Source organism: Argopecten irradians, chromosome 2 (assembly GCF_041381155.1).
Source record: "Argopecten irradians isolate NY chromosome 2, Ai_NY, whole genome shotgun sequence".
Taxonomy (NCBI): Eukaryota; Metazoa; Mollusca; class Bivalvia; order Pectinida; family Pectinidae; genus Argopecten; species Argopecten irradians.
Window position 1 is genome coordinate 46,548,023 of NC_091135.1, and position 24,484 is coordinate 46,572,506.

Here is a 24,484-nt window from a genome sequence, read left to right on the forward strand (position 1 = left end):
ACGTCATTTATGTGTTACGAAATATGTCACCAACATCGCGCGTTACGTCTATTAATATCAAGGTTGATAGTCCCATTCTCGGCTCCTTGTGTCTGCTATAATTTTGATATTGATATGTATGCTTGCCTGTGCCAATTAATTTAATGTAATCATGGAGGAAATTGATAGATTTATAGTAGATCTATATGAATCTATCATCAAAAGTTCACATTCCAAGCAGGGAGCAACACACTAGATGTACAAACAAACATTATGCTGCGAAGATAAATAAATAGTAAACAACAAGGACATAGTCATTCAGATCCCCCACCAATGGAGATATCAAAGCTGAAGTAAGTTTGATTGTGGAGACTTATGTGTATGAAAAAAAATAGGAAAAAGGAAATTGAGCTAAAGAAAGATGGAGTACTATAATCAAGTAGAGCGGGGCTGCAATTGTTGAATCAGGTATACAGCCTTGACATTTATATTAGACTATATACACAAAGATGGGTGGAGTTTTGCAAAGTAACATTTTCCATTTACCATGATATTTTCAGCAATGTTTCCATGGTAACGGAAAAAGTGCAAAAAATGAAAACCTAAAAATAGCAAAAGGTACTACTAGACCATAAGAACAATGTGTCTATGAAGTTTCATGGAAATATCTCTGCTGGTTTTAGAGTTGTGCTCCGGAAACGATTCTTACACAAAAATCTGCCATTTTCAGCAATGTTTCCATGGTTACAGAAAAAAGTACAAAAAGTGAAAACCTTAAAATAGCAAAAGGCACTACTAGACCATAAGACTAATGTGCCTATGGAGTTCCGTGCATATATCTCAACCGGTTTTCCAGTTATGCTGCGGAAACGAACCTGGTACAAAAAATTACAATTTACCATGATATTTTCAGCAATGTTTCCATGGTAACGGAAAGAGTGCAAAAAATGAAAACCTAAAAATAGCAAAAGGTACTACTAGACCATAAAAAGAATGCCAACTTCGTTGAACGGGGGATAATGATCTTTGATTGATATATCACAAACAGTGGTATAAGATACACCATGAAGCCAGAAAAGAAGTCATATTGCATTACAATTGTATTGTTAAAGTTTAAAATCTATGCAAAATAAGAATACATGTATGACACAAACATAAAAAAATGTAAAATTGGAATTTGGAGACAGCTGGTACACAGGGACCCCACATAATTTCGCTATCAACAGTCTATTTACTGTATTATCATACACACATGAATTATAAGGCAATGAATAGGACCAAAGGCACTACTAGACCATAAGACCAATGTGTGTATGAAGTTTCGTGGAAATATCTCTACTGGTTTTAGAGTTATGCTCTGGAACCCATTTGTATATCCCCAGCCAACTTCGTTGGGCGGGGGATAATTAAGTATACTGCATAATAACGGCGGGCATGAGCCTTATATTATAAAGATATTTTCTTAGTATATCAATGTCATATATCATCCAATGCATAAATATAACATAACGCAGTAGTTGTTTTGCATCTTTTTATTACTATTGATCACTGATGTACCTTTTGTGGTTAGAATCTAATATTGCATAACAGCCATAGAAAGCAAAGAACTGGCTGTAGACCTTAACTGGTACCAGTCACAAGACAATAGCACTTTTTACGTAATTTCAAATACTAGTGTGTGGTTGTAAAGATTTGATACTCCATCTTGACAAATGGATTTTATTAAAGTATGATAGCACATGAAATTGAGGATCAGTTTTGATCAAATGAAACCACTTCTCATCTAAGACAAAGTTATTTTGTTTCTTAATTTGTCATGGTTTAATGTCAAAATTAGTGAAAGCTAAATGTTAAATGATATAGTGTCTGAATCAATGAGAATTTCTGTGTAAAGTGATCACTCCTCCAATTGATTATTTATATAGACAAGCTGAGATGTCATAATATCACTTTGTCCAATATATACATATAAACTTCCACAGGACATTAATGACTAAAATACGTTGTAGGGACTAAACAAGATTGCATTATTTCACAAACTAATTTTGAGATTGATGGTCAAGCACTGTGACTTACTTGGGTATGGTTTCAATTAGGAAAGTGATTTGACACAATATAAACACAACAGAAAAATACATGAGAGTAAATGTGAATGACACCAGATAGATTATATTGAATGTAAACAATTTTTTATTTTTAAATTCAACCTTGAAATGGTTATCTCCAAATTGATGGATTAAATGTAAAATTTAACAAATGTACAAGTCTGAACTGTTTTTCTGAAAATGGTCAACTAATAGGAAAGTTTAATACCCAAATAAAACAGAAATAGTATCTTCTGAATTTTTAAGCTTATCTCAATAGAAATCTTTTTCTTCTTCAAATGATCATATTATTGAAAGTTTCTTTTATCCATGTAAACATATAGAAACAAGAGCGCAAACAAACTCCCTGTCAATGTCAAGTTCAACTTGATTAACATAGAGAAGTCAATGTCGACTTTTTACATGTACACAATAAAAGTCTATTAAACAGACAAGTGACATCATCCTCACCTCATTCTACAGAACACTGGGACATACATAACCTCTTCAACTGCAGAAATTGTACGTGGCCATTATTATTCTGGGGTGAAATTCTGACATGGGCCCAATCTGCTACCTGGTATGGGATTTTTTCATGCTTGACAAGTTTCCAAATATAAGTGGTCCATCTCACTCGATTAAACAAACTTGGTAACTCTTTATTCAAGCATGCTACAGGCCTAATATCAAGTCCCTAGACCACTTAGTTATTGACAAGAAATAAAAAAAAAAAAAAAAAGAAGAAGAAGATTTTAGCCTTTTGGACTCGTGTGACTTTGAACGAAGGTCAAGGTCATTAATTGGAACAAACTTGATAGCAAGTTGTTAACACAGGGAAGAGCTTATGTTTGACGGACGGCGAACCATGGCACAAGCTCACTTGCCCTTTGGACAGGTGAATTAATAAATGATATCACAATGACGTACAACTCAAATTGATGATGAACACATTTTAAATACACAGCTAGACAAGACCCTGACCACAGACCTTTCTGTCCTGTGACTGGTTACTGATCACAAAGTTTCTTTCTAGACATTATCCAAAGAACCCGATTCAACGAGGTTCACTAATCTGCAATCACCATTGCTATGTCCACCTAATAACACGCATCACTTTGGCAACTTCGCCACACTTACTAAAACCTTATTCAGGTGGCAAAATTATAAATTAAGGACAAACTGGACAAACAAAATAAGATTGGGACGAATCTACAGATGCTTTCAACACATAGTGCTGTGTGATTCAGACTAGTAAACCAAGAAATATTTGTTCGCATCTTCTTCCATTTTTACTGCCGTTCAACAAAGCTGCCATCACTTCAACAAGCACTATGATTTTAAGAGGTCCACGTCTGTAGTTAGGTGGCACATCAGTGTGGAATTGTCTCATCTGACTGATATCACTCACTTACTTGGCAGGATTGCGTGTTTGGCGTTTGTAACACTTGACCAGTTCATTAATCTACGCCTGAGCTGGCACTTTCTGAAATGATAAAATATTTCAATTTACCCATCAATCAATACAAGGGTAACTGATTAATTGTTCATGAAGTTACAATCTGACAAGGATAATCATCATATCAAACACTCAAGCTTGTCCTAGACAATGGTTAACTGGAAAAACATATATCAGAGGAAGAACAGTTACCTGTTTTGCTGATCCATCTCTTGGCCGGTTGACACCAGCTGCCTCAAAATCGTAGTTATAATCCACCCAGCCCTGGCTTCTATTTCTTCCTCCTCCCCTTTGTGGGCCATTATTCCATCGTCCTCCTCCTGAACACAGGAAATCAAGGATTAATCATCTTAAGAACATATACAGTCTGTTTGTCTGTTTTTTATTTTTTAATTATGATTTTCTTTTTATTAACAAGTGATTCACGTATAGCATTCCAATCACATCCTTTATTTATATGGTGTTCTAGTCTTCAAATTGGTATTTTCACTAAGGCCATTCCAATTTGATTTCTAGTTCGTCGGATTTCTTGCTCCTATTTTCCGAAAATGAAATAAAAATAAAATATTTTTTTTACCACTCCTTATTTTTTTGTCTGGGAATCTGACGAACCCAGGCAAATTTTCATAGGGTTCATTTTTACTAGTCACCATTTTCTGGTCACTCAGATGTTTGAATTATTCGTACATTGTGTCTTCAAACCCGCAAGCGTCTTGCAAACCTTTATAACAGAAATGTCAAGTTTTTCCGCCACCATGTGCAGACAGAGTGGTACTGCGAGGTAGAGACTGAGGGACGCATACTTTTTAATAGGACGTGTCCCGATTTCAGTCTGTTTTTGCCGATGTCTGCAACTCTTTTAAAAGACTTTGTGTTCGATCTCACTTTAAAAATGGTGACCATGACAGGTGATTTGACTGGCCGACGTACGAACGAATAATGGTAATCAAGCATGTCCATTATTTGAAGGCAATCGCTAATTAATTAACACCTCAGTTACCTTATATCTTAAGACCTGGTCAATGTGAATTTTGACACGTGGCCAACATAGTTTGCATTTGCAAACATGTTTTGATTGCATGACTTAGTAACAACTAGCTAGGTGACGATTCGTCTGCTATTTGGTCATATTAACATCGGTAGTAAATTACACATTTTACTGAGATCCAAACCTATTGTTACTTTAGTGTTACTTTCTACGACAATATAACATACATTTGCCTTCATTTTTGTGTTGATAGGTTAAATGAATATTTGCGTTTGATTTACTCAAAGCGTTTCATGAGAAAATCATAAATAATCAATTTAAAATATTTCTTATATGATATGAATGCTGATATACATGTAAAACTTTTGAGCCATACTGTCCATATTTTTTTTTAAAAATATACTTTTTAGAGACAATGAATTAATGTGATTAAAATGAATTATGTTGTTGTTTATACTGTTGTAGTTATACATTTAATTTTATAAACATATGCATAATCTCATTCAAAGTATGAGCAGCTAAGTTAGAAACTTGCTAAACAAAAAAAATCAGTTCCATACAATATTATGTGACAACTAAGAAAGAATGTACATGTCAGGTGAGGTTATATTGGTTTAAATATTTTCCATTAATGCTAATCCCTGATTGTTTCTATTAGTTTGCTGGTTTTTGCTGATAGCTCTGTCAACAGCAAATTAATTATTGAAATTATTGACAAGAAGTTAAACTTTCTTGACTATTTCCTTTTAAGTATTAAACATTGCTATTCAATGTTAAAATTGTCAAAATTTGTCTTAACCCTTAGGCTGCTGCAATGGTTTGTATAGTAATGGCTCTCAGTGCTGCATTAATTTTGTAAAATCCAGGGAAATGATAACTTAATTATAAATGATTATATCTTGAAAACTATTTGCATTATGTGAATAAAAGTTATATGAAAATTGTTTGTTATTGCCTGTAGTTTATATTGATGTTGTTTATTCCGCAAATATACTTCTCGTTAAGCATACAGGTAACAATACAGGTGACTAAAGGTAAAAATATTAGGTTGTATCAAATAATAATAAGAAAACTCAATTAAAATTATGAAATAAAACCAATTTAATAGAGCAACCTTAGTATTAAGAAGCATATGACTTCATTTGGTTATTAAGTCTTTGAAAAAATCCAGGTAAAAACTTCTAAAACTAATTAATATTCACAAACAAAATCTTGATAATTGTTCATGAAGGAAAGAAGCTAGTTTCCTGTTTAATTTCTGGTCTATCATCACATAGTGTATGCATTTGCATTATGCACCACATATTATCTCTATCTTAGACCAAGTTACCGTTAAAAGTATTGTTATAGCTCAGGTGAGTCCAGGTAAGTCATTTTCAGTCAGGTGAAAGTTAATTAGACAATATAACTAGAAAACGATCCTAAACAATTTCTGAAAAATTGTTTTTCAAATGCATCATGACTTGACCAACAGTGGTGTAAATCACTTAATCTGGATAAAACCCATAGCCGTTATCAACGTAAAAGAAACACCTGCATCTCATAAAACGTAATCCCAGTGTCATTTTTCGTTCATGTTTTCTTTCAACGTGCCGGTCATTGACGGTAAACTTCGTGTAGATAATATAAACAAATTTGTGTGAACAACTATAATATCTATACTGTAATCATCCAAAAATGCTTTTAAAAACAACTAGCTTACATTTATTCATGTTATGCACTAATTTCAACTCGCCTGTGAAAGTCAATCTTGTCGTCTGTCAACACGGCAGCCGGCCGCGTGGGGGGCTGCCTCATGTTCTGTGTTGGCATCGGGCACACACTTATTTATAGGAGAAATTAAACTAATTTTGCCTTCTATTGGATCCCAATCTAAAGTATCTGACCCTTCAAATTTACTTTCAACTTCTGACACATCGCTAGCAAAGAACTGTTGTACACGTTCTTCATCACTTCGATCTATCGGAGCGGCCATTTTGACGAGTCAGTATACCATTCGAATTCCTCCACACCTGTGCTTATTTTTAGAGTATAATCCCGAGAATATCGAATGTAATTACACTAGAACCAATCGGAAGCATTCTACTTTCATTTTCAGTCATAATTTTAGCAACAGGAGGGAGATTTGACGATCGGACCGCCGGTTGAAAACTCGGAGTCAAAAAACGTCTTTTTACGCGTGTAGCACTGAGGGCCATTTAAACCAACGCGTATATAGTCGCGCGTAGCAGTCTAAGGGTTAAAATTGAAATACATGTATATCATGCATTAAAAGCATTTTGTGTAATAGCATATGTTCAATAGCTGCACAAATACCTTAACATTAGACTTCCTTGTTTTAACATCTTTGATACAGTTATGAATGTTGAAAACACTGAAGAAAACAGCAAAACTCAAATTTTAACATAAAAACTCGGTTATTACTAGTAACTGTTATTTCAAGAAATAAACATTAAAGTCTAATAAAAAAATATTGTGAAAATATTCGCTCGCTCCGATTTCCCCCGCCTTCAAAATATTTTTAGAATTAAAAAAATTTCGCTTGCTCGCTCCTATTTTAAAATCCCAAAATCCGAAGAACAAGAAATCAAACTGGAATGGCCTAAATGAGGTGAACAAGAGATCCCAGAGGGATCTTGGCGCCCACCAAAGATTGATCTATGTCTGACAAATGAAAGAGGGATCTTTTCTCTGCTTTTCAAACTTTAAACTATCAAAATCCAAGATGGTGGTCGCAAAATGCAATAGGCAGAACTAGGGTCCTAGAGGAACCTACATATGATATTTGAGAACAATCCCTTCAATACTTTCTGAGAAATAGCGGTAACAAACTTTAACTATCAAAATCCAAGATGGCCACCGGTCGGCCATCTTGTTGACCGATCAGTCCCAAAATGCAATATGCACAACTGGGGTCCTAGGGGAACCTACATATGAAATTTGAGAAAGATCCCTTCAGTGCTTTCTGAGAAATAGCGGTAACAAACTTTAACTATCAAAATCCAAGGTGGCTACCTGGCGGCCATCTTGTTGACCGATCAGTCCCAAAATGCAATATGCACAACTGGGGTCCTAGGGGAACCTACATATGAAATTTGAGAAAGATCCCTTTAGTGCTTTTTGAGAAATAGCGGTAACAAACTTTAACTATCAAAATCCAAGATGGCTACCTGGCGGCCATCTTGTTGACTGATCAGTCCCAAAATGCATTATGCACTACTAGGGTCCTAGGGGAACCTACATATGAAATTTGAGAACAATCCCTTCAATAATTTCTGAGAAATAGCCGTAACAAACTTTAACTATCAAAATCCAAGATGGCTGCTTGTCGGCCATCTTGTTGACCGATCAGTCCCAAAATGTAATATGCAGAACTAGGGTCCAAGAGGAACCTACATATGAAATTTGAGAACAATCCCTTCAATACTTTCTGAGAAATAGCGGTAACAAACTTTAACTATCAAAATCCAAGATGGCCACCGGTCGGCCATCTTGTTGACCGATCAGTCCCAAAATGCAATATGCACAACTGGGGTCCTAGGGGAACCTACATATGAAATTTGAGAAAGATCCCTTCAGTACTTTCTGAGAATTAGCGGTAACAAACTTTAACTATCAAAATCCAAGATGGCGGCTGGTCGGCCATCTTGTTGACCGATCAGTCCCAAAATGCAATATGCACAACTAGGGTCCTACGGGAACCTACATATGAAATTTGAGAAAGATCCCTTCAATACTTTATGAGAAATAGCGGTAACAAACTTTAACTATCAAAATCCAAGATGGCTGCCTGGTGGCCATCTTGTTGACCGATCAGTCCCAAAATACAATATGCACAACTAGGGTCCTAGGGGAACCTACATATGAAATTTGAGAAAGATCCCTTCAGTGCTTTCTGAGAAATAGCGGTAACAAACTTTAACTATCAAAATCCAAGATGGCTACCTGGCGGCCATCTTGTTGACCGATCAGTCCCAAAATGCAATATGCACTACTAGGGTCCTAGGGGAACCTACATATGAAATTTGAGAAAGATCCCTTCAGTACTTTCTGAGAATTAGCCGTAACAAACTTTAACTATCAAAATCCAAGATGGCGGCTGGTCGGCCATCTTGTTGACCGATCAGTCCCAAAATGCAATATGCACAACTAGGGTCCTAGGGGAACCTACATATGAAATTTGAGAAAGATCCCTTCAGTGCTTTCTGAGAAATAGCGGTAACAAACTTTAACTATCAAAATCCAAGATGGCTACCTGGCGGCCATCTTGTTGACCGATCAGTCCCAAAATGCAATATGCACTACTAGGGTCCTAGGGGAACCTACATATGAAATTTGAGAAAGATCCCTTCAGTACTTTCTGAGAATTAGCCGTAACAAACTTTAACTATCAAAATCCAAGATGGCCACCGGTCGGCCATCTTGTTGACCGATCAGTCCCAAAATGCAATATGCACAACTGGGGTCCTAGGGGAACCTACATATGAAATTTGAGAAAGATCCCTTCAGTACTTTCTGAGAATTAGCGGTAACAAACTTTAACTATCAAAATCCAAGATGGCGGCTGGTCGGCCATCTTGTTGACCGATCAGTCCCAAAATGCAATATGCACAACTAGGGTCCTAGGGGAACCTACATATGAAATTTGAGAAAGATCCCTTCAATACTTTATGAGAAATAGCGGTAACAAACTTTAACTATCAATATCCAAGATGGCTGCCTGGTGGCCATCTTGTTGACCGATCAGTCCCAAAATACAATATGCACAACTAGGGTCCTAGGGGAACCTACATATGAAATTTGAGAAAGATCCCTTCAGTGCTTTCTGAGAAATAGCGGTAACAAACTTTAACTATCAAAATCCAAGATGGCTACCTGGCGGCCATCTTGTTGACCGATCAGTCCCAAAATGCAATATGCACTACTAGGGTCCTAGGGGAACCTACATATGAAATTTGAGAAAGATCCCTTCAGTACTTTCTGAGAATTAGCCGTAACAAACTTTAACTATCAAAATCCAAGATGGCGGCTGGTCGGCCATCTTGTTGACCGATCAGTCCCAAAATGCAATATGCACAACTAGGGTCCTAGGGGAACCTACATATGAAATTTGAGAAAGATCCCTTCAGTGCTTTCTGAGAAATAGCGGTAACAAACTTTAACTATCAAAATCCAAGATGGCTACCTGGCGGCCATCTTGTTGACCGATCAGTCCCAAAATGCAATATGCACTACTAGGGTCCTAGGGGAACCTACATATGAAATTTGAGAAAGATCCCTTCAGTACTTTCTGAGAATTAGCCGTAACAAACTTTAACTATCAAAATCCAAGATGGCGGCTGGTCGGCCATCTTGTTGACCGATCAGTCCCAAAATGCAATATGCACAACTAGGGTCCTAGGGGAACCTACATATGAAATTTGAGAAAGATCCCTTCAGTACTTTCTGAGAAATAGCGGTAACAAACTTTAACTATCAAAATCCAAGATGGCTGCCTGGCGGCCATCTTGTTGACCGATCAGTCCCAAAATACAATATGCACAACTAGGGTCCTAGGGGAACCTACATATGAAATTTGAGAAAGATCCCTTCAGTACTTTTAGAGAAATAGCGGTAACAAGAATTGTTAACGGACGGACGGACGGAAGGACGGACGGACGACGGACCACGGACGAAAGGCGATTTGAATAGCCCACCATCTGATGATGGTGGGCTAAAAAGAAAATAAAACTTTTTGTTCATTAACCAATTACCTCTTGGACCTCCTCTTGGTGGACCCCTGTAATAACCGCCACGACCTCCACGGTATCCACGGTTTCCATACCCTCGGCCACCCCTGAAGTTCCTCCTTGGAAAATCAGACACACCAAAGGTTTCAACATTAAGTTTCCTCTCTTCTCGCCAACTTGTCCTTGTTGACCTGTAAATTGACAAACAACCATTGATTTTCTAGATACAACAACCAATTAATAACAATCTATTGTGATAAGCAGGTAAAATTCAACATAGATGTGCTAAACGAAGCTCTGGTCCCTCTTTATTTACCAGACAAACATAACATTGGTTAACATACCCTTTTGCTCTTTCAGTTGCTTCACAACTAATATTATCGAAGAAAGATTTTGCTTTGTCGTAAAACAAATCATCTTCCTCCTCCTCTGGAGGGTTGTTAGTACTTGTTGAGTTGTCGCCACCATTCTCTATGCTTCCTTCTTTTTCCCCATTTGTGGTAGGTACTTTATCAGCTGAAAAACAAGTTTAGTAACATTAGGCTAAGATCATGACATTATCCAGGAAAGTCTTCAAAATATTTATGCTGAGGATAAAAAGTCAACAATATTTTACTTAAATGTTGATCAAAGGTCAAAATAAACAGACCCCGAGATAAACATGTATTTTAGCTTAACAACTTATGTTTATTCATCTGTTAACTGTTATCTCTGCTAAGTATTCACAGAAGAATCTATATTATACAAAACAGTATTTTTTTTTACTCACAAATTGTTAATTTTTGTTTTAGTTCTCGTTCAATTTCTTCTTTATCAAAACTGAGCATTTGAACTTTCAAAATCAAATTCTCCTTCAAACTTGAGTGGAGATTCTGTTGGGCGTCCTGATTGAGGTCTACCACCACCTCGTGGAGGCCTACTGCCTCCTCTTGGTCCTCTTGGGCCAACTCCTCTTGGTTCCCGTCCACCCCGATCAGTGAAACCACCTGTAATGAAATGGGAATGACAAACCACAGATTTATCAAACATGGCAAAAAGTACAACTAAACAAATTACAATATATCCATTTTACATTGTAACAAAAGGCAGATTCTTGAACCAAGGGATACAACTCCCAAAAAAAATATCGATACCAACTCTGACAAAATACTTTTTCTATAGATTGAAGTGTTCATTAAGACAGGAATGTTGTACCTCTTTCTGCAGCAGCAGCTCCCCCAGGCACACTTTTGCCACGGCTCTGTCCCCTTCCCCGCGAGTAAGACGCTGATGGAGGCCTCTGATTTGGTGCACCTCTTCGTTGTTCTCGCCGTTCTGGTATTCCCTGATTAAAGCCTTGCTGTTGTTGATGCTGATGCGATTGCTGCTGTTGCCTTTCAGACTTATCTGGACTAGAACTTGGATGCTGGGTACTTTGGTCTAGTGTTGGAGACTTCCTGTTTGGCAGTGGAGGGGTTGGACCTCGGGACCCTGTACATAATTTTACACTCACTATGATGCTTCTTGTTTAAAGCTTCATTCACATTAAATAACACTAATTAAATAATTGCTATGTATAGTGTAGAAAACCATACTGTTGCTTTCATTGTTCTTGTTATACCATAAATTTTAATAAACAGAATTTGAAATTTAATTTATTGGAATTACACGAAATATTTTTTGTCAAATATCCACAAATGTTTCGTGTTAATATACAGTATTCAATACAGACACAATATTACTATTTCTTTTTTCTTTTTGGAAAAATATAGAAAATACTTTAAATAAAAATAGCTTGCATATATTTCGGAAAATCAATATTTGTGCTTTAAGTCTCAATGAAAAGTCAAGGACTAGGAATAGAGCAGGAATAATTTTCAAGGTGCTTTATATTTAATGTCTTTTGAATAATCCTGGAGTGGAATGGTTGTTTCAAGGTTCATCCTTAACATAATTTATTGTAATTCTGAAAATATCATTCAATGTGATTATGAAAATAATCGGAGAAAATTAGTCTACATTGTAAATAAATTGAACATTAAGAATAAAACTTCCATTTCAAATAATTCAAGCATGCTTGAGAAGTGTTCGTAAAACAAATAACTTTTAAAAATAAAAGTTAGGTACTTTGATGCTCATAAAAAGCATATTGCAGATTTGCATCACTAATCATATCAAAATGCAGAAATTTTTATGGGTCCTTACATTTATATTGCCAAAAACAATGAGTTAGTAAATGCTAGTTTTAGTGATATCCAAAACATGCATCCTGAAAGATTATCTACTTTGTTCATGGGTATTTTAGGCAAACATATTGATCAGTTCTATTTGGATATAATTATCATTAATAACAATGAGGTGATGTTAGTATATTTGCAGTCAAAACTATTAATGGGACTATATATGACCACTAGTACATTACTTATGTAAAAGTAATGTTAGCTATTTTACCAAGCTGACAATACAAATTTAAACTTTATAGAATTTGAAGTTTTGTAAGGATTCCACACAGCCTTGTAACTTTAACACATCAACAATAAGTAACATCTGCTAAGGGTTTACACCACAGTATCTTTAAAGTGAATAGTCGGGCAATGGAATCAGTCTATCTAAATAAATTTGTTGACCTTCCAAAAGTCCTTATATATCAAAATGACGATCAAGTTCTGCTTACATTGTCCAGCTTTCACCATTGAAACTATTCCGTCTTTGCATATTACAGAGTTAGCTCCCTTCCGGTAGGTCTCGATCGTCATTATTTTGTGAGTGCAATTCACTTCGTTTTCTCTGAAACATGACATTACGCTCCCAACCAAATGATGTCGCAATCAATACCTACCCGCAACTTGCGGCAAGTGCAGATTACTCTCTAATATGCAAATTCGGAATAGAGAACTCTGTGTAAATTTTGCAGTTCTGAAAATAAATTTTGAAAGCGAGGCTTGTGTGGGAATGTCAACACGGACATAGCCAGCCAGGACAACTTTAAAGATGCTCCACCGCCGACAAAGCATAAATGATATTCATCAGTTGAACAATAATTGGTGTTTGATCATGTATATATATGTCTAATTAACACAAAAAATAATATAAAATAATTTATTTCGCCTTTGCTACATGCACAATCAGTACTTCCTTCCATATAGGATATAGTGACACGGAATTTTTTCGGGATGCAATTAAATATTTTTCATATTTTTAACTTGAAGTAAAATTATAAGCTCAAACTTTTCAATGGTGGTAATGGTGTAAAGTAAGTAACTTTTGTAATTGATGAAAAATACTAAATCGTCTGCTCCTGTTTTTGATAGTGAAAAAATACCATTTGTCAGCGGTGGAGCATCTTTAAGGATTCCTACAGTATAAATTAATTTCTTTGCAGGCAGAGCAAATTTTGATGGAAAGATTTTTTCTCTCAATTTCAGAAGATTTTTTTTTTTATTGGATATATCAGCTCTATTTTTGCCCTTCTTTGTCTGACTGTTCATTTTAAAATAAAGTTGCTATGAGCATATAAATAAAGGGGTTCCGAGATCCCAAAACAATGTGGGTAAAGTACAATTTACTGTAGATAGTCCCACATTCTGGTGATTATGACGTCACGAAACTAATGTCAAATAATGACGTCAAAATCACCGCATGGTGGGACTAAGCGACAGTATATTGTACTTCACCTACTTTGTTTTGGGAACTCAAAACCCCCACATTAAAGTTGCTGCAAATGACAAATACAGAAATTTATTAGATAAACTAAGAAATACCACCACCACAAACTTGTCAACAGTGCACATGTGCATACTGGTATAAAAGCGGTAGGCATATGATGCTAGTCCAGACATGTAGCTTAAGGACGGGTTACTGTTGGTTCAAACATGCTTTTTGCATTTCGCAAGTTTTCAGCAAAATATTTCTTCAGGGATACCAAAAGCAGCAGCCAAAGAGGTAAATAAGTGAAGCATTGATATTTGAGTACTACCCACCAGGTCTCCTGATAGCGCCTATAGCAGCTGCCTGGGAACCAACCTGTATACCTTGGTCCATGGTAGGAGATACCCGATTAAGAGTGGGAGATGGACCCCGAGAACCTAGTAGCAAGATCAAGAATATTGAGGAAAGTTCTGTGAATGTTCCAAAATACCTAATATAATATCAGATCTTCATGTGAAAGTACAAACTCTTTAGCAATCCAGATTAGTATGCAGATAAAGTGTGTAAAACCCCAACATTTTACCTTCTAAGTTTCCGTAAGCTTACTGTATTATTTCAGATGTTATATTGATACTAACAGTGCTACCAGGAGGACTATCACTAATATTTTCACTTTTGTTTTGGACAGTGTGTTCTTCATGTTCTACATAGTACCAGGGGAAATATAGGTTTATACAAAGTATTAGCTGAATCTGTTCTTTGGAAACGACAGCCGTTGAGAGGAAACTTTACCACCTTTTCCAGTCAAACTTATATGGACAGATATTATCTTAAGAAATTAAACCAAAAAATATCATCATTATTTAATATTACCTTTTTAAAATAGTCATTTTCAGCAATAAAACCATCTTTACTTTAGAGAGAATTAAAAAGAGCACACCATCAGAATACAGTAAATAGATGGGATTTCTACTATGAGAATTCATTTCAATGCAAATATCTGCTGAAAAGATCATGAAGTGTCACCAATATTCAACATCAGGAACAGGAAATGTGGTTGACATTAAATTTAGATATACAACATGCAGTTTTCAAAATGACATTCTATGGGTGATTATACATCAAGCAAACGAACAAATGAACATAATCAGACATTTAAAACATACTCTATCAAATTCTATTTTCCATTTTGAATTGACAATGGTTTGCAAAACATATACCATATTTGCCGTAATTAGCGCTAATAACGCTTAGAAATATATTACAAAGATGGGTACTAATTTAATAGGGAACAAAACTGAAGTTGTGGACGAAAAACTCCTTTAAAAATTCAGCCATCTTTAGCTCTTTCATATTCATGGCACATTATTCTGTCATAGTAAACATGCATATGCCTTCTTTCCTTTAAGACGAATTATCCACAGTCAAACCTGTCTTAACACCCCTTGCATTCAGCGACTTCCTGTCTTACGTATATGCAACCTTAATTATTCCTCACATTGATATTTACTATATAAATGACCAATATTCAACGATCATCTGCCTAACACCACTAACGACCATAAAAATTCACATCATAATGTGTTCATAACTGGTCTCAAGAAACTATTATGAAACTGAAATCGGATGTTTTGGAATGAACAATGTGAACATTGTTTTAGTTGTTTTAGTCAATCAAACACTTGAATGCATTGCGCCAAGCGTATTCGACAAGTATTTGACTGCACTGAGCAAATGTACCTCTGCAGAGATCGATTAGGCAATGTTTAACGACAGAGTGATGATATATCATCGCTATTGTATCCTTTATTACCTGAAATGTATGTGTATAAACTTGATAGTCAATTATTTCATTGAGAAAAACAGCAAAATTATTTAATAGAATCCAGGAAATAACCTGTTTGCCAACATTCATAAACATTCATATTGTTTTTTTCACTGCCTGCAGACATTTATTAAATAGACATGATATCTAAATAATAAAAAAATAAACTGTATTGATATTTTGTCATTTTTGATGGTTTGATAACTTTTTTCTTGTTAAAGTGAATAGTCGGGCAAAGAAAACCAGTCTAAATGCGTTCATTGGCCTTCCAAAAGTTCTCACATTTTAATACCACGGCCAAGTTCTGCTTACGTTTCCCAGTTCTGACCATTAAGTAAAGGAAAATTGAAAGCATTGAAAGCGAGGCTGCATGGAAATGTAACCACGGACATAGTCAGCCGGGAGGACGTTTTAGGATTACTATACTTTAAATTAATTTCTTCGTACGCAGACAGATTTTGGTGAGAGATTTTTATTTTTCTATTTCATAAGAAATTATACTGGATACATTCACACCATTTTTACCGACTTTAGCCATCCTTGCCCGACTGTTCACTTTAACAAACCCGCAGAAATCTGAAGCCAAATAGTCTGGCATTTGTTGCCATCGTATACATTTATGCTTCAGTTGGCTGATTTTCTGTGAATTAAAGCATTTTGATCATGCTTCTGGTACGTAATTATATTCACCTTTAATCCAGTTGATATTATTTCTTTAAGACACTTTTAAGACCAGGTTTGACTGTACGATGTGGTCTTGTGATTCACATATGTAAAAGACTCTTTTTAAAGTTTATACATGCCATAATATAAATTTCTTGTAATACCGGAATTCAACTCTTTCTCAAGAAAAGGGGATGAAGGACACAAATTACGGTGAATATGGTATAATAGAACAAAAAGTGAGGAAAGTATTGCGATATACTAGTTTAGTTTTCGTGCATTTATTTTTATTATACCTTTTTCAGAATATCAAAACATAATTTAATTGTATTATTGTGAAACCTTCAAATAAAATGTGTTTTACATGTCTGATAGTCAATAAACATTGAACAGAAACAATAAAATTGGTCCTTTAACCAGACAATGATATTGAGACTTAATGGTTCAATTCTTCATGGTTCAGCCAGATTCTGATATTCAATTTCAACATTCAGGGATCAAATATTTCTTGGTAAAGTTGCAGATAATTTCACATTTCAAAAGAGTTAAAATACAAAGCAATTTCATCTGTATGCAGTAACACATAATTCATACGTCAATTATTTCATTGAGAAAAACAGCAAAATTATTTGATAGAATCCAGGAAATAACCTGTTTGCCAACATTCATAAACATTCATATTGTTTTTTCACTGCCTGCAGACATTTATTAAATAGACATGATATCTAAATAATAAAAAAATAAACTGTATTGATATTTTGTCATTTTTGATGGTTTGATAACTTTTTTCTTGTTAAAGTGAATAGTCGGGCAAAGAAAACCAGTCTAAATGCGTTCATTGGCCTTCCAAAAGTTCTCACATTTTAATACCACGGCCAAGTTCTGCTTACGTTTCCCAGTTCTGACCATTAAGTAAAGGAAAATTGAAAGCATTGAAAGCGAGGCTGCATGGAAATGTAACCACGGACATAGTCAGCCGGGAGGACGTTTTAGGATTACTATACTTTAAATTAATTTCTTCGTACGCAGACAGATTTTGGTGAGAGATTTTTATTTTTCTATTTCATAAGAAATTATACTGGATACATTCACACCATTTTTACCGACTTTAGCCATCCTTGCCCGACTGTTCACTTTAACAAACCCGCAGAAATCTGAAGCCAAATAGTCTGGCATTTGTTGCCATCGTATACATTTATGCTTCAGTTGGCCGATTTTCTGTGAATTAAAGCATTTTGATCATGCTTCTGGTACGTAATTATATTCACCTTTAATCCAGTTGATATTATTTCTTTAAGACACTTTTAAGACCAGGTTTGACTGTACGATGTGGTCTTGTGATTCACATATGTAAAAGACTCTTTTTAAAGTTTATACATGCCATAATATAAATTTCTTGTAATACCGGAATTCAACTCTTTCTCAAGAAAAGGGGATGAAGGACACAAATTACGGTGAATATGGTATAATAGAACAAAAAGTGAGGAAAGTATTGCATACTAGTTTAGTTTTCGTGCATTTATTTTTATTATACCTTTTTCAGAATATCAAAACATAATTTAATTGTATTATTGTGAAACCTTCAAATAAAATGTGTTTTACATGTCTGATAGTCAATAAACATTGAACAGAAACAATAAAATTGGTCCTTTAACCAGACAATGATATTGAGACTTAATGGTTCAATTCTTCATGGTTCAGCCAGATTCTGATATTCAATTTCAACATTCAGGGATCAAATATTTCTTGGTAAAGTTGCAGATAATTTCACATTTCAAAAGAGTTAAAATACAAAGCAATTTCATCTGTATGCAGTAACACATAATTTCATATTTTTCTCTCTCTAGAGTCTGATCAAAACAAAATACTTTTAATATAAATCTTGCCATTTATGGAATGATGTTGAAGAATTTCATGCCTGTATGAACCATGTTTTAAACAAAGCAATTTGAGAAAGATTTACAAATTGAACTATTATATAAATGAATATACTGTTATTAGGGCTGCAACGATACACCAGTACTCTGATACAATACATATCATGAATTCTTGATACATGCCTCTCGATTCAATTTTCGATATGATACTTTTGTTTTCTGTCATCTTGCTTTTCCAAGAGTTTTTTTTATTATATCTAGATTTTAAAATATACAACTAATGCAATTAAACCATAATTAAAAGAGGCAAATTAAAAAGGTGAGCATTTTTTGTTTGTTTGATGGCCACAAAATCATCAATAACTTAAATTGCAAATAAGTAACAAAAAATATATATAACTAGAATTCATATTTGTATATTAAAGCAATAATGAACTTATTTAATTTAAATTAATTGAACAGTGTTCAAAATTGTAAATAATTATAATCATATAATGGACTTATTCTCATGACAACTACTGTAGGCCATAAAAAACCGAGAGGCCCTGCTCACCTGGATATTTTAATTATCACAAAAACTCTTACAATTAAAAATAGCCAAATTGACCAGATGATTAGTTTAATTTTGAATCCCAACCATATATTAATGGTGCTATCAATATTATATGACTTAGTGTTAGTCAGTGCTAAATTTCCGAGAAGAAGTTGTTTATATTAAAATAGTCAAATTGACCCTTTAGGCCCTGCCCCTCTGGCCCCCGGGATGTCAGCCCGACCATTTGCACAATTTGAATCCCCACCCTACAAGGATGCTACCATTGCATTATGAGTGCTATCCCATGCTTAGTTTCAGATAAGTCGTTTACATGAAAATAGCTAATTTGACCCCTTTTGGCCCCGCCCTTCAGCCTGACCATTTGTACAATTTTCAGTTAGCAGCCCATAAGGGTGCTACCAGTCAAATTTTGTTAAATTCCGGCCAGCGGTTATGGAGAAGAAGTCGATTGTTGATTGGACCAGGTGAGCTAAAAATTAAAAATATATTTTTTAATGTGTATGTTAAAATCATTTCTGTACAAAATAACCCTGAAAATGTGAGTAAACCATTAACAATTCACTGTAAAAAGTGTTTGCTTTTGATGTAATGCTTACTAGCTGTAGTCATAGCAGTGCCAGTATGCCAGTATTCGACCGACACAAGTGAACAGTGACACCACCTCTCTAACAGGCTTAATAGGCAGGCCTCAAAGTAGCACTTGGGAATGACTAGCCAATTGGCGAGTGACCTCTAAACTTTACTCGCCAAATGTTGTCAAGAGAAATTTATAAGATTCATATATTGATTTGATGTGTTAAGAGCTTTATTGAGACACCTTACACTATTGAGCAAGCAGATACACATGTACAAGTATTAAAAACATGAAAAACATAATTTTGTGTTGGTCAAAACTCTTTTTATTCAACAACTGCAATGTCCCACTAAACAGCCTCTGTACTTTAGCTTCCTTTTTGTTTTAAACCATTTTTCAATCTGTTTAAATTTTATATACGGTAATATAAGTAATTTATATATAAATGTATAGTAATTATCAATATATCTCAAATTTATTCAGTTACTAATTCATATCGCGCCGATTAGGGTTATTATATTTTATTTAAAATTGAATAAATTGGGCCTAAAATCTCAGGCAGTAATGTACAAGCTTCCAAGAGTCCGTTTTTCGTTGCATATGTCTACCAGCGGCTTGGAATTTAGTTGTGGCTTGGCGATTCTATAAATGTATGCATTGACGAACTTTATGTGCATATCTTGCAATGTTTTTGCAACACATTGTTTGCGTTGTTTGAAAGTTGTGTCCGACTGTACTTTCGTTTGAACTTGAAGCGATAACAATATCATGAATGTCTTACTGTCTTTCTGTGTCACACAAGCGTCTGTCTCTTTCGTAACAATCAGTAGTTGGACACAAAGTCTGTTTTGCCGGCCATTGGTCAATTAATAACCTGTTTACACATCTTTCAGAACATCGTACCTTCGTCATGTCTTGGCCACAACATTCGTTCAGCCATGTCGAAGCGTTTGCTTCCTGTTGATGTATTGGCTTCAGTACTCGTCCCTTTTTTCACATGAATCCAGAGTCAAAACTGCCATTGTTCTCTGTTTGTTTTGACTTTTTAAAGCCAAAACAAGTCAGGGGGATTTGCCCCGGCCTTTTTGCCGCCATATTGCTACTGATACATGAGGTAGGGTCATCAAGACGCTTTACAGCAGGCAGTGATTATGCTTTTAAGCGCTTTTCTTACACAGATTAGATATGTGTAACTATTAAAAGAACCGAACACATAAAATAAATCCGGAAATATTAAGGAATTTTTTACTCGCCGTTTGGCGATACATTGTTAATTTTAACTCGCCTTTGGGAATATTTACTCGCATATGCGAGTAAATTTCTCTCAACTTTGAGGCCTGATAGGCCCAGACTGCTAACTCTGATTGTCAGAGAGTGTTTACACCTCTTTAGGGTCTGATCCCAGAGTTGGATAATCTATATATATGGCTTAGATTTATTGCTTCAAGTGTGAGTGACTAAATACACATCGATTCGTGACTGCATCGTATCGAACCGAAACTGCAAGGTTGTATTGTACAATTGTATCGACATACATATATTGCAATTATATGTGTATCGCGATGAATCGTTTCAGCTCTAACTGTTATTACATCTAACATTGAACTATATAAGTTGCAAGTCAATAATGAGGTAAAATGTAAACAGTATTAACAAATATAATAAACGAACCATGTCCATGATGTTGTGTGGAGAAGGGCTGGGGAGCATTTCCTGGTGCCTGACCATATTGACTGTAAAGTGGAGGGCCTCCAAATGGCTGGTAAGAGGGTCCTGCAAAACCTGGGGCTACTGCTGGTTGCTGTTGAAAGGAGGGAGGAGCCACAGGCTGAGAGGACTGAACAAAAGAGCACACAATGAACAGACAAGTTCCAGATAAACTACCTATTCTTATTCCATGAAAATTGCACTTAAGTCTCTTTTCGCAATGATCACTTTTGTAAAGTTATATTTTTATCTACAGAGGACTCTACTTAATTGAATATTTCCGTTATTTGTTTAAAATTCTGCGGTCCCAATTTTTTTCCTTCTTTATCTTTTCAACTCTGTGTATTTGCATCAACTTTTTACATGACCTCCGGTTATTCAAATAAAATTTATGGGAAATTCTAAAAATAAAATAGAATATTTTTCAATTTTGCAATGTATATTCAGCGAAATTCGCCAATATATGTTTCAAGATACTTCGCTTTTACTTGAAATCTGCATGGTGACAGATTTACTTATCGCATGGCTTTTTATTTTATCCATGAATCTGCAAAGGTATTCGACGCTGATACAATTTGCATCAGCATTCATGGGTAGTCTCGTTCAACCAGACTCTTGTTGTCTATGCCAGACATGTGGGTATCAAGCGTCTTGTTGAACAAGATATAGAAGCATGTAAAGTCGGGATGCAATGACTACCGTAAGTTTCATATGTAATATGGATACAAAAAATACTTGCTGTGTTGATAAAATTGCTGCTTGAATATGCATTAATTTCTGAAATATTATCAAACTAGTTCGCTGCATTGATCAACAATATCGGAAGAACACACTTAGGCCTAGTGAACAGATGGCTTCATCACCTGCCGCCATTTTCTAATTCATACACATGTGTCAAAACAACAGTGCAAGTTGCCCTCTGAATTTTAATCATTATCATAAGCTCAATTTGCACACAATCATGTTTAGTTATTGCATTTGGTATCAATCGTCTAGATTTTTCTCAGATTGACATGTTGATCTAATGTAAACAAGCTCACATTGGACATTTTTATGCTATCAAAGTATCAAACAATTAAAATCGATTTATAACTTTGAAAATAATAACTTGTTGTTCGTTTTAAGTATAAATAATTTACATATTTATCAAGTGAAGGAAACAATATCTGTTTGCCTGTTCATATGCATGTGTGTGTGTATGTGTGTGTGTGTGTGTGTGTGTGTGTGTGTGTGTGGGGGGGGGGGGGGGGGAAAATGGGGGGGGGGGAAATACCCTATTCAAATAAGCAGAATCCTCTGTATTTGAAATATAAAGAAACTGATATTTATATGCAGTAGGACTTGTCTCAGTACAAGTTTTCAGAACTAGAATATCAACACTATACCTTGACTATGGCAGGGTCTTGTGGTGGTTGGTGTTGCTGCTGCTGCTGTTGAGCTGCTTTTGGAGGTTCGCACACATGCAAATCCTTGATGTCGCTTCCTCTAAATATGATATACTCGAAGATCTCATCTCGTGGAGCCACAGGCCTGTCAGTCGGTCTGTCCTCTGTACCAAATGACCTTACTGGAAGAAATTCATGGTTTAAATGATCAAAATGGCACAACACACAACAGATTACCTACTTATTGTCCATTTTAATATTGTTTTTTACTGGTCCCACAAATTCTCGCCAAGTACCCATTCTCGCCATTGTGTATTTGTATGATTACATTCAGATTTGGTAGTGTCTTCTATCAGAAGATGAATTTATTGAAGAAAATTAGCATGTAACCATCTAAATACATATGTGATGGCAAGAATGGGTACTTGGTGAGAATTGGTCACCTGCCGTTAGTCAATTTAACAAATCAAATAGATTGTTGGTACAAAATTGTTATGTCTTTTGAAATACTGAAGAAAATACCACAGAAAAACCACTGACCAGCAATCAGTACCTGGCAACTACCCCACATAAGATCCAAGCTTGAAATCCAAATGTGGAGGGCTTGCAGTGTGGTAACATATTATATAGGAACATCTCAACCACTCTAAGACTCGGCCACTGCTTTATTTATAATTCTATTTCTACATTACATGCTGGGAATTTCCATGAACAATGCAAAAAGTGAATTCTTGGTTGTCAAGTTACCATGGACACAAAAAATGAAAACCAATTTAGAAATAGACGTTAGATAGCATGACTAGGTCATGACTATTGTACAATATTTGTACTCTACAGGCATGCAAGTGTGCTTGAAATTAAAATTTCTGCAGCCTTGTTTATATGCAAGGTGCCCTTTAATGCATATTGCCAAATTTTATGCAAGTCAGAAATAAGAAAAGACAAACATCTACTCTGCAGTAAGTTTCTTAAATTTTCTAGGGTTTTAAAGTTTTTAAATTACAAGAGCCTTATTTACCAAACACCAGTAAACTCATAAGCAGTCTGTGGCAACTGTCAAGGGAGATAATTTGAGATAAGTTATGACATAAAATATTTACAAAGTGCACTTTTGATAATATGGTTCGGTTAGGAGGCAAATTTTTTAAATTTGTAATGCTGTCAATGAAGGCAGAAAGTGTGATTAGGTCTCAATAGTATCTAAAGTCCGGATGCTTTATGCTTATTATTATACCAGACATTTTATACAAAATTGCATCAGGTCTTGTAATTTAAGTTGTCAGTCTTCGTGGTAAAAAAAATGTCATGTGTGTTGATTCTGATACTTCATGAACAAGTAACTACAGTCAAATATAGTTATATAATCTCGATATCCAATTGAATTTAGCTTTGTCAGCTGAAAATACTGGACATCAGCGATTATTAATTCTTTACAAAACACAACCAGACATAGAAATGACAAAGATACAACAGTGGCACAGGTTACGGGTCAACAGCAAGCATTTAGTCGCACAAGTCACCTCTATGGTTTGTTTGGGGTCCTGTGTTCTATTTGAACATCGATTATCATTGCATACATGACCATTATAATGACAATGCATTTAGACGGAATGTCAAGTTCGACCACTGGAGTCGCTACTTTCACATTGACATTGGACATAGTTGTAAGTGCATATATCAATAAAGGTAATTTTCAGACATATTGTTAAGTTATGTGAGGGTAACTTGTGAATATGACGCTATGTTAGTTCAAGAAACCGGTGCTTTTATATTGTAAACATACCTTTGGCCAATGCAACAGTCGATTCATTAGGATCGATTGTATATAATATGCCTTCATATCGAATGCCAGCCTTCGAAATGAGGCTTATTTTACTCCCTAAGTATGGTATTCCCCCACTCATGGCTGCGTGTGCCACAGGGAATCAAATTGTGGAAGATGACGATGGATTGAGTTAGTTGCCAACTCAAGACTGGTACGAACTGATCAAGATGGCGAAATCATCTGTAGTCCGACAGAGGGCGCTAAAGTTC

General features: G+C 35.4%; 1 protein-coding gene across 1 annotated transcript; it reads right to left on the minus strand.

Moving 5' to 3' along the window:
* Positions 1-1,496: 1,496 nt before the first annotated feature.
* LOC138315695 (protein LSM14 homolog B-like) lies at positions 1,497-24,479 on the minus strand. Its single transcript, XM_069256911.1, is given in 11 exon segments — positions 1,497-3,546; positions 3,712-3,839; positions 10,261-10,427; positions 10,581-10,752; positions 11,006-11,054; positions 11,056-11,222; positions 11,431-11,706; positions 14,196-14,300; positions 21,030-21,195; positions 22,451-22,632; positions 24,234-24,479. Coding segments are annotated over 11 exon segments (1,554 nt in total). The 5' UTR covers positions 24,355-24,479; the 3' UTR covers positions 1,497-3,525.
* Between the last annotated feature and the right edge of the window lie 5 nt (positions 24,480-24,484).